General features: G+C 45.1%; 1 protein-coding gene across 6 annotated transcripts in view; it reads left to right on the top strand.

Annotated features, from left to right (window-relative positions):
- The window catches only part of LOC123761094 (zinc finger protein chinmo), a 140,609-nt gene that overhangs the window by 114,913 nt on the left and 13,164 nt on the right, over nucleotides 1-12,532 (top strand). For all 6 annotated transcript variants that reach the window (XM_069339451.1, XM_069339449.1, XM_069339450.1 and 3 more), the window contains one exon: nucleotides 11,844-11,990. In XM_069339451.1, the coding sequence (XP_069195552.1) occupies nucleotides 11,861-11,990 (130 nt within the window). In that variant the 5' untranslated portion in view covers nucleotides 11,844-11,860. The remainder of the gene's footprint in view (nucleotides 1-11,843; nucleotides 11,991-12,532) is intronic.

Genomic DNA, 12,532 nt, shown 5'->3' with positions numbered 1-12,532 from the left:
TTTTCTCCGCCTCCACCGGGGATCGAACCCGGTGCCTCAGGACTACGAATCCGAAGCGCTGTCCACTCAGCTGTCAGGCGCCCAGCTGAGTGGAAGCCTGCCTGTAAACCTACTAAAAAAAGCCCGCCAAATACTCGACGTTGCCCCCGAGTGATTGAGTGCATGAACACAACAGCTGTGCATTGTGTTATCCTTAATACGCCAAATGGTAGAAGTGGTGATTGATGAAGATTAAGGCACCCAAAAGGTGGCATGGGCATGAATAGCCCGTAAGTAGTGGACCTTTTTGAGCCATTACCAGTATCAGTAGATGATACTGGAGATCTGTGGAGGTGCGACTGCACCCTGCGTGTAGAAGTGGTCTTGGCTACAGGATATTATAGCCAGTAGGCCACCGGTCCGCAACCCACTTACGGGCTATTCATGCCCGTGCCCTCTTTTGGGTAGCTTAATCTTCATCAATCAATCAATCGGTCCGCAACCTCTTCTCATTCCAACACTTCAAACATCTTGTAGTTAATTAACTACTAAGTTCAAATAATTTCACTTTTTGACAGAAAAATAAACAGATGATGAAGATCTGCAGTGTTGCATACTACTGAACAGTGAACGTCATTGAGTTTGGGTGGTATAGACAGTCTGGCTTGCCTAATGAATCGTACGGTTTTTGGATCAATTTTTTTTCTCTTAAGTACCGAGCAAATGGCCATTTTTCTGACTGATTCGTCATCGTTGTTGGCAGTGTTTCTTGTGGGGGGTAATTGTCTTAATTACGCCTCGGGGTGCATGACTTCCCGCCTCGGGTTTAATGTGAGCCACAGTGACGTTAATGTTCACGAGGAAATAATAGCCTAGTAACGAGGGTGGGCCCAGGAACTTTTACTGCTCTCTAATCCAGTCCTTTCTGCCATTCCTCTTTCTTTACTGCCACCACCTACCTACTCTTCACCCAGCCCGTCCTCCTAAGGTTTGAAAGCGTCAAGAAAACGGTTAATTTCAAGCGTCCTCTCCTAACCTACTAGACTGAGCCAGACGACTCAAAACAGAAAAAAAAACTGGACGGTTCGTCACTTTCGCTAGCCGCCTCCATTTTCTAGTACGACATTTTTGTTTTTGCTTTATGTAATGTATACGATTGGAAAAGCGACGTGTTCATGAAACCTGGAGAGCATAGGGGTTGGAGTGGTGGTATATGCGTGTCATTTCCGTGATGTATCAGTGTGAAAATCAATAGGAGCCGTGAGGAGGATTCGAACCTATGTTCTATGTAGATCAAGTTCAAGTATGTTTATTGAGACAAGAAAGAAATACATCTCAAAGGGATAGAGTAGCTTAGGCTATTTCTAGCCCCCTCTATGTGGATGGTCTAAGGGGAGTATACCCAGAATCTATTAAGTTTCCAAACCCCCACAATCGAGGCTCCTACTAATATTTTCTCACTGTATAACACTGTTGTTGTTATAGATTCAGCTACTCTGAACAAGTTCCAAGTATCACGGGCTATGGTGAGCCCGTAACTTACCTGACACAGGAGCGGGGCTGTGTGTATAACACTGGTATATGGGGCATTATAAGCGTTGCGTTAGTCAGTGTTTTGTCACACACACTGTCAAAACTTCCCTCTAGTACATCACCCACCTTCTTCCTCTTGTGGGCAGAGGTGAACCTCTACTGTCGTGAAGTGACTCTTTTTATTTATATTCTGTACCTTGAAGGAGATAAGAGGCGAGAAGGGGGGTTGGAAGAGGAGTGGTGGTGGGGGTGATCCGAGTATCTCCTTGGTACTTTTATTGTAGTGGAGGACCGGTTACAGTGGGGGGGAAAGGGGGGGAGGAGGGGTGTTGCCAACTGCACCATGGGTGTACTGGTGAGGGATACGCCAACTATGTGTGTGTGTGGTCCCGCCTCTCAATCGTCAATCTAATGGTGCACAGATTCCTAAGCTTCTCGAGCTCTATCATATCTACATTTGAAACTGTGTATGGGGTCCGCCTCCACCACATCACTTCCTAGTGCATTCCATTTACTAACTACTCTGACATCGAAAAAGTTCTGTCTAATGTCTCTGTGGCTCATTTGGGTACTCAGCTTCCACCTTTGTCCCCTTGTGCGTGTACTACTTGTGTTAAATAATCCATTCTTGTCTACCCTGTCAATTCTCCTGAGAATTTGTATGTGATGATCATGTCTCCCCGAACTCTTCTGTCTTCCAGCGACGTGAGGTGCAGTTCACTCAGCCTTTCCTTGTAACTCATGCCTCTTAGTTCTGGGACTTGCCTTGTGGCATACTCTGAACTTTTCCAGCTTCGTCTTGTACTTGACAAGGTACGGACTCCATGCTGGGGGCCGCATACTCCAGGATTGGCCTTACACACGTGGTATACAAGGTTCTGAAAGATTCATTACACAGGATACAACTTACACAAAACAGTTCTGATGTTAGCCAGCCTCGCATACGCCGCCGATGTTATTCTTATGATGTGGGCTTCAGGAGACAGGTTTGGCGTGATATCAACTCCTAGATCTTTCTCTCTGTCCGTTTCGTGAAGAACGTCATCTCCCATTCGGCATCCAGTGTCTGGCCTCCTATTTCCTCCACCTAGTTTCATTACCTTACATTTACTCGGGTTGAACTTTAGTAGCCATTTGTTGGACCATTCCTTCAGTTTATTTAGGTCATCTTGTAGCCTCATACTATACATACTGTGTGTGTGTGTGTGTGTGTGTGTGTGTGTGCAGGTGGGGCCCGGTGCCCTCACTCGGGGGTGCTAGGGGAGGAGTTACCATAGGTGGGGATGCAGATGTTGGTGAGGTCTCGATGATGATAAAGATTAAGTCACCCAAGAGGTGGCACGGGCATGAATAGCCCGTAAGGTCTCGAGGAGAAAATGGGGGGTATATGTATGCCTTGAGGAACACCGGCGGGTAATTTTCTAATTATATAATCATATGTTGCCCACAGCTCTCCTATCTCATACATAATGTCTTAATACTTTCTTTTGAAAGGGGAATAATTACTACATCTACATTACATTCCTCCCATGTTGGTGTTAATTGGTTCTTAGTCAATGCAACACATTCTTGAATGACATCATACTTAATAACATTAGAACATAAGGTTCTCATATATGCTCTCTTATTACACTTATAACATTCATTGATTAGAGAGAGAGAGAGAAGATTAAGCCACCCAAAAGGTGGCACGGGCATGAATAGCCCATAAGTGGTGGCCCTTTTGAGCCATTTCCAGTATCAATAGATGATACTGGAGATCTGTGGAGGTGCGACTGCACCCTGCGTGACTGGAGATGTCTCCCGTGATTCATTGATTGATTGTTGCCGCCAAAGGCGGCTAGTTTATTGTGCACCCCATACTCATCCTGTGAGCGGTAGCGCAAAAGCATTACAGAGGGCACAAAAGGTCTTTATCAGACCTCATCTTGGATTATTACATAAACAATTTCATCTATCCTTCACACCTTATAGTTACAATGTCAAGTAGTTACAGAGAAAGTGCTATTACAAGAGTTGCATATAGTCCTGGGGACCATTCAGGCTTGTTCGCACTTATAACATATATTATTATATAACATATATTGTACCATATATTATTCATGTACCATATATTATTATCGACTTGAGAATGGTCCAGGACGGACCGAAACGTCGTCGTCCCTTCAACTTCTAGTGTGTGGTCTGGTCAACATACTTCAGCCACGTTATTGTGACTCATCGCCTGCATATAGTATTCATTATTTCCCACCTTTTGAACCGAGTGGATTAATTCATTAGCTCCCCCCGCCTCTTATTAATATAATCGCAGAGGCTACATTTATCTCCGAAATTCTATCCCCAATACTATGTAGCATCAATTTCATCCTCATTATCAATCATAGCATTGACTGACTCGCAACCTCAGAATACTGAAAACAATTACTGAAAAAAAATTGTACCACTTACGGGCTATTCATGCTCGTGCCACCTCTTGAATAGCTTAATCATTATCAATCAATCGAACGACTCGCCCAAAAGTTATGACTGACTACTTATCTGTTAGAATAGTCACGTATTGCCCTCCCTTCCTTTGGAACCCTGTCCTTAAATATTCTAAATACATTTATCCAGATTATTAAACTATTATATAGCCATCTGCAATGAGAAATGAATACATTGACAACACTTGCCTGTAGAGAAGACATTACTTTGTTTCGCAAATCTGACAAACCTATAACCTTACCTGTATATGTGTCGACATATCTTTCGCCCTATTAGTATATCCCCTTTGGTCCATTCGTATACGTCAGTTTTATCGCCCCAGCTTACTCTACTTCGTCTTTCTAGATAAATCTTGGAATTGTCATAAACGTGTACATAAAAACATAAGAACGAAGGTAACTGCAGAAGGCCTATTGGCCCATACGAGGCAGCTCCTATTTATAACCACCCAATCTCATGCATATGTCTTAACGTAACATAAGAATTAATTTATCGCAGTAATGCAATGAATTTATCATGCTCTATATTTTTGTCTCGCGTAGATTAGTGCATATTACTTGATTTAATACACGTCTTTAATTGGAAAATGGTGAGGAAATCTCTGACTAGTGGTAGTAGGCTATGAAAACATCACCAACAGTTTAAGTGTACATCTGTGGCTAGATTAATAGCATATATTTCATGTATATAATGTATGTGGAATGATCAGTTACTGTGTTAACTGTTATAGGCCTACAAGGGAGGGGGGGGGGGGGGAGTGGAAGGGAGTCTTCTCCAGCTGTCATGAACGCAGCCTAACTTTTTTTGTCAAATAATTTGAAGGAAGGCTCATTAGTTCACAACAAACAAATTATCATCCCAAGAGGCACCGCTCCTGTGTCAGGTAAGTTCACTAAGGGCTCACCATAGCCCGTGCTACTTGGAGCTTGTTCCGAGTAGCTGAATCTATAACAACAACAAACCGGCGGGGCCGCAGTAACATCTGCACAGCTCGGAGTTGAAAAATGGCCGCCGCCCCCTGCTCGTTGGTGGTTGACCCATCTTTGGGTTTACACACCACATCCTCCGCTGATCTTCCCTTCCCAATCCACCCGCTTTATTCATGGGCCATCATATCCACACCCATCAACACAACGTCACAATCTCCATTACTTATATCATTACCCCGCTAAGTGAATGAATGGGGGGGGTATACAAGGAGTGGAAGGCAGGGGATGAAAAAGACGGAGAGCGACCGACCGACGACAAAATCGCTCCATAAAAGTGGTCAACCGGATTTTTTATTGGTTCTGCAACTTGCAACGTGAATAGGGAGGCGGGTAAGGTGAGAGGTGGTGGGCGGCGGGAGTGTGGCGGGCTACAGGGGCTGTCATTTTGTGTGTGTACTCACCTAATTGTGTTTGCGGGGGTTGAGCTCTGGCAATTTGGTCCCGCCCTTCTATGTGTGTGTGAACTCGCCTATTCACCTATTTGTGCCTGCAGGATAGAGCCTTGGCTCTTGGATCCTCCGCCTGTGTGCGCGCGCGTGTCTCATATTGTTGGGTAGGCATTCTTGCCTAGTTTTATCCAGCCCCATTCAAAGCTGGAGAAGTTGCTGACTTGGAGAATGTACAGTGATCTCATACTGGCAGAATCCATTCAATAAACCATAAAAATTATTGGTGATGCTTAAACTTTCTCAAACTGTATTTCTAGAGCACAAGCAAAAAGAGACATGATAATGTACACTTGGAAAATATTAGAGGAACTAGTTCCAAATCTGCACATGGAAATAACTCCTAATGAGACCAAGGAGGCATGGCAGGAAGTGCAAAACAGCCCCCATTGAAAAGCAGAGGTGCAATATTGTGTTCTCTCTCTCTCAGCGTACTTATCAACATTAAGTGACCAATACTTATCAATACATTCCCTCTGTACATAAGGAACATAACTAGCCGACCTCTCACGGTGTTTAACAGAGAACTTGATAACGCCTCCGAAGGATCTCTGATCAACCGAGCTGTGATTCATACGCCAGACTACGAACAGTGGCGCTCAACAGCCTGATTTAACCAGATAATTAGGCTAGATTATAGCTAGAAGGCCTGGTCGGAGACCGAGCCAAGGGGGGGACATTGATTCCCAGAACCATCACAAAATAGGTAGTCACAGAACAAATCCACAAGGGCCATTGACCATGTCGTAGCTCAGTCGATTAAGGCAGCGCCTGGGATGCTCTCGGACGCAGGTTCGAATCCTCGTCACGGCCCTTGTCGATGTGTTCATTTGATATATCACGCAATTGTGATTTGTGCGTGTAGTGTAGTCACAGCCGAGCTCATACTCTGTTACAGCTTTGGCCAATCTGAGTTTCAAGTGTGTCCATTCCATCCTGTACGGCAGTACTGATATGACTCACTGCGGGGAGCGAGTCCAGCTCTTGTCTCAACCAACATGCAACATTGTACCAAAAATATTGTTCTATTTTAAATGGAGGGGGGGGGGGGAATTGCGTTTCGGTTACGTTGATGGAATTAGCCCGCCCTCCTAGCTTTGTATACCTCTTGATCACTGCTGTACTTCATGTTACAGCAGTGTCCCTACTCAGTCTGCTAGAGCGGTAGTTTTGCCCCCCCCCCCATGTTACCAATGCCCTTTCACACCTCGCCCCAGCACGTAACAATTGCTTTACTAAAACCCTGCCAAATGAGCAAGATACTTCAGTGGTAACGCCATATCCAAGGATGGATCAATTCTTTTTAAATACTTTCCTGACCACTTTAGAGTGGAAGATTTCCCCATTTGCTTGGCCTAGTCCATAGAAGAAAGGAAATGGGGACGAAGGTACTGGCCCTTCTCTGTGGTCACCTGGTTAATTAACAGTTTCTTTATGACGTCGTTTTATTTTGTCGTTTCCTTTGACTATTTATGGTTCCCAGTTTATCGTTGTTGTTTTGTTAACGTTTTGTAGATTTAGGCCTAGCTGTATTGGCTTGAACATCTGTAGTTTAAATTTAAAAGTATGACTATTGGCTTGTGAATGTAGGACGAGGCATTTTGAGGTCTATAGCCTCTCATCCGTCGAATTGTGTTTACATTCCGAGATAAAATGTCTGTTTTCTCTCTTGAATGTTACCGCATGTTCATTTTATTATACAAGTCGAATGTGGATTAAGACTTCGTTTTATTAGCTAATTTATATAGCCAATATAATATATTATACTTTATAATATATATATAATAGCTAATATAATTATATAATACATATATATATATATATATATATATATATATATATATATATATATATATATATATATATATATATATATATATATATATATATATATAATTATATAATATATATACATGCGAACAAGCCTGAATTTTTAATATATATACATATATATATAATGTGACAATGTCAGACCACGGAGGAAAATGAAACAGGAATTTCCTTAAGTACTTTCGTATATTAATCTTCAGAAGGAATCCTTCTGAAGATGTATTTAATATACGAAAGTACTTAAGGAAATTCCTGTTTCATTTTCCTCCGTGGTCTGACATTGTCACATTCTTAATCACGTGTTTATTTTCGTGATATACACACATATATATATAATATATATACATATAATATATATATCCACGGGGTACCGTGGAGACCGGACGCACCGTGGAGCTCCGATTGATTGATTGATTGATTGATGAAGATGAAGCCACCCAAGAGGTGGCACGGGCATGAATAGCCTGTAAGTGGTGGCCCTTTTGAGCCATTACCAGTATCAAAAGATGATACTGGAGATCTGTGGAGGCGCAACTGCACCCTGCGTGACGGGAGATGTCTCCCGGACCAAATGATGACCAAATGGTAGTCTAACTGAATGATTGATTGATAAAGATTAAGCCACTCAAAAGGTGGCACGGGCATGAATAGCCCGTAAGTGGTGGCCCTTTTAAGCCATTACCAGTATCAAGAGCTGATACTGGAGATCTGTGGAGGTGCGAATGCACCCTGCATGACGGGAGATGTCTCCCACGTGAATGTGTTAAGATGAACATGAAGCCACCCAAAAGGTGGCACGGGCATGAGTAGCTCGTAAGTGGTGGCCCTTTTGAGCCCTCACAAATTGTCTAACTGAAGATTGATTGATTGATGAAGATTAAGCCACCCAAGAGGTGGCACGGGCATGAATAGCCCGTAAGTGGTGGCCCTTTTGAGCCATTACCAGTATCAAGAGCTGATACTGGAGATCTGTGGAGGCGCGACTGCACCCTGCGTGACGGGAGATGTCTCCCGGACCAAGTGGTGACCAGATGGACGGTGGAGCTCCGGGCTACCTTCATACTTTATCACAAAACAGTGAGGGTCAAGCAGGTGAGGCGTCGGTCAGGACATAAGTGAACATCTTTAGAAGACATCTTCAGCGTTTGAAGTCCCTCCATCGTCCCAGTCAAAGGTATTTTACAATTTTCTCCGGCTTGCCAAGCTTGAACTCGCCAGCAACAGTGCCAGTGAGGGAGGCCTACCACCTTAACGGCCGGGGCGGGGGCGGAAGGAGGCGCGTAAGGGAAAGTGAACCTTAAAAGTAAGGCGTCACACTTAAGAACACCCGCTCACCGGTCAGGCGGAAGAGGCTGGTAGTGGCCGCATTTCAAACTCCCCTCACCACCCAACCACTTCCCTCGTGGGCTCAGTGAATGGTAGTGAACAATTTCTGTATGTTTAGTGTATATTTTGCGGCCCCGACATACAAAGTGAATACCATGTATATATAGTGCCATAGTGATATACATCTCAAAGTGCCAACTCCGATACTCAGTGCCATACACACCACAGTGTCAATCCCAGTTTATAGTGTCATACATATAACAAAGTGCCAACCCCATATTTTCAGTGTCATACATACCCTGGTGTACATATATATGAATGTATATTGTGTGTCATGTGTATAGCCCACTCGATACTACGCCTCCCCCCCCCCCCCCCCAACCGACCCCCATCCCCCCTTCCCGCACCTCACTACCTGTGCTGACCCTCGCCCCACCGGCCTCCACACCCAGTTGCTGGCGCCACACCCAGTTGCTGGCTCCACACCCAGTTGCTTAATACCGCAAGTGCTATTAGAGTCCTCACCAGTGATGAAAATTGCTCCTCGAAACTCGGCCACAGCACGGGCCCTGCAAAGCAAGCACCAACCAGAGCCCCTCAAGGCGACACCATTTCAGACCCATTAACCGTTGGTGAATCTGAGGTCTACAAAGCAGCCCTTTCTTTTCCACCTGGGTCAGCAGGCGGCTTTACAGGGTTAAAACCTCAACACATCAAGCAAATGTTAAATCCTGCGGTTGGTGATGCTGCACAAGATCTTCTTATGGAACTCACAAGGTTCGTCAACATGTGCCTGGCTGGTGAGATACCTGAGGTCATCAGGCCTCTCTTTTTTTGGTGCCTCCCTCTGTACTCTCAAAAAGGACGAAGGAATCAGGCCAATCGCTGTTGGGAACACACTCCGACGCCTGATTGCCAAGGCTGCTACGAGGGTTGTCAGCCAGCTAGCGGTTGAATTGCTGAAACCAATCCAGCTAGGATTTGGAATCCCCCAAGGCTGTGAGGCGGCTGCCCATGCAGCACGAGCATACATCACCAACATTTCTGATGAAAAGGCCCTGCTCAAACTGGACTTTAAGATTGCCTTCAACATGGTCAGAAGAGATGCAGTACTTTGTGCCGTACATCGCCATTTCCGGCCCCTCTACCCGTTTATACTATCGTGCTACAATGGTGAGTCAAAACTGCTCTTTGGTGAACATGAAATCGGATCATGTGAAGGTGTTCAGCAAGGTGATCCTCTTGCTCCCCTTCTTTTCTGCTTAGTCTTAAAAGAAATCACCGAAAGCTTGTCCAGCGAGTTCAACATCTGGTTTTTGGATGATGGCACTATAGCTGGCACCGTAGACCACCTCTTGGCAGATATCAGGAAAATAAGGGAGCAAGAAGTAAGCCTGGGTCTCGTCCTGAACCCTTCCAAGTGTGAAGTAGTCTCCTCCAACCCAGACATCGTAGCTAGAATAAGGTCTGCCTTGCCTGGAGCCCATATCACCACCTCTTGGCAGATATCAGGAAAATAAGGGAGCAAGAAGTAAGCCTGGGTCTCGTCCTGAACCCTTCCAAGTGTGAAGTAGTCTCCTCCAACCCAGACATCGTAGCTAGAATAAGGTCTGCCTTGCCTGGAGCCCATATCATTAGGGCCGAGAACAGCACCCTCCTAGGAGCCCCCTTCGGGTCTAACGCCATTGAGGAGATCCTTGACAAGAAAATCGCAGACCTTAGGAGGATGGAAGACAGAAAAGGTGACATCGATGGCCACGATGCTTTTTATCTCCTCACCAAATGCCTATCCCTTCCGAAGCTAACCTACTTTCCGAGGTGCGCCCCATCTTACGACAACCGAAAGCTTGAGGAGTATGACTTCTTACTGAAGACCATGCTGGAAAAAGTTGTTAAACTCTCCCTCAACGAATGCCAGTGGAAACAAGCCACTCTTCCTGTTAGGCTCGGTGGCTTGGGTGTCCGCACCGCCACCCAAATTGCTGTCCCAGCCTTCCTGTCTTCCTCCCCAGCATCAGATGACCTGGTTAAGGAAATTCTACCTGACACCCTGAGTGATGTAGCGGGGATACAGGACCCCCACTACACGGAATGAGACACGAAATGGGGTGCCATGGCAGACCCAGCACTCAGACCAGCCATGCCAAAAGCCAAGAAACAATCCAGTTGGGACAGCCCCATTGTAGACAAAGAAGCCACAGCTTTGCTGGAGGCAGCAACAACCCCCAGTGATCGTGCACGCCTCACAGCTGTGCAGACTCCCCATGCAGGGGACGTCCTTTTGGCAGTCCTTATGTCTGCGACAGGCACACGTCTTGATCCGCAGGAGCTCCGTATTGCATTCGCTCTCTGTCTTGCTGCCCCTATCCACACTGTTCATAGGTGTATTTGCGGCGAGGCAGATGCTAACAAATATGGATTGCATGGCCTGCACTGTGGAAAGAAGCAGTTGAAGCACACACACACACACACATATATATATATATATATATATAATATATATATATATATATATAATATATACATATACAGTGTATATAATATACACATGATAATTTAACAGGTACAGTTAGATTGTAAATATACACACACATCTCATTGTAGTGAGATGTCAAATTCTTCCTCCAGCCCCACAGATGTAAGTCGGCCTCGCAAGGGACTCTTAGTACCAGACATTTCCTCACTGTACAGCAACAAGGCAGCACTAGAACCGGAAACTCTTGTGACCTTTAGCCTCTTAAATTATGTTTATAATGACTCGAAGCATTGTATCAAACATGTTGTTACGGTTGAGTGTGTTCCTATCCCATGTCATGTATTGACCATCACAAGTTGTGATTTTTTGGTACATCTAATGTTATGACCTTACATGTTGTGTTGAGGGCTATTTTGAATACCTAAGCTGAATAGTGTTTGGTAAGAACATAATAAAGGCACCTATAAAAGGCTTATTGGTCACTTTCATTTATAGTCACTCAAACTCATTCATATATGTCTAACCTACGCTTGAAACAATCCAGTATCTGACTACAGTACTTGGTGTACAAGGGCCCGGGTGTTGGCTGTATTAAGGTGCCACTAGTATATCTCAAGATGTAATGCGTGTTGTGACTGAAATTAATGTTGTTATTATGCTGGTGAGGTGATGTTTGATACATATTAGTGTTTACAGTGAATTAAGGTTGACCTGGAATGATTCAAGGGTCAGCCATGGTAACATACAAACTAAAGTGGGCTTGTCTCTGGTGTGTTTCAGGCTTGGCCGGGTCCGGGATGAGCAGCAGTTACGGGGCTCAGCAGCACTACTGTCTGCGCTGGAACAACCACCAACATAACCTGTTGGGGGTACTGGAAGCAGTCCTCACCTCACAGCAGTATGCAGACGTCTCCATCTTCTGTGAGGGTAAGCAACCATTCTGCAGCTCCACTATCCATCCCTCCCCCCACACTTTCTTTCCACAACTTCGTTATAAGCCCCCCCCCCTTCCCCACTTCTTCTCAGCTTTTCCCCTAGTCCTTGACTCTCCCCCCAGTCCCATTCCTTTGCTTCCCTCCCTCTTCCTCGACTTCTCCAATTTTCTTGTTATTCCTTTTCTTCACATATTTCTCTTCAGTCCTTATCCCATTAATTTGATACAAGATGCTTCGTGCAAGTAAATGTATAGATGGGACCACTAGGTGGTAGTACTTGATGGGCAGTCCAATGAAATGGCAGCTTTAACTTACTCCTCCCTTCTGCCTCCCAGAATCCTTCCTCAACATTACCACCCAACACTTTCTCAATATTGACATTTGAGAAATGGGACCAAAGAGCCAAAGCTCAACTAGGCGAGTACATCATCTCCCCCCCACCCCCTCCCCCCCTCTCGCCCCCCCCCCCCCCCCCCCACCACACCTCATCCTCACCTCCCAACCCCACTCCAACATCACCTCCAATCCAACACC

The sequence above is a fragment of the Procambarus clarkii genome, chromosome 41 (assembly GCF_040958095.1).
Source record: "Procambarus clarkii isolate CNS0578487 chromosome 41, FALCON_Pclarkii_2.0, whole genome shotgun sequence".
Classification (NCBI taxonomy): domain Eukaryota; kingdom Metazoa; phylum Arthropoda; class Malacostraca; order Decapoda; family Cambaridae; genus Procambarus; species Procambarus clarkii.
Note: the sequence above shows the minus strand (reverse complement) of the source record. Positions and strands in the feature narration are given on the sequence as shown.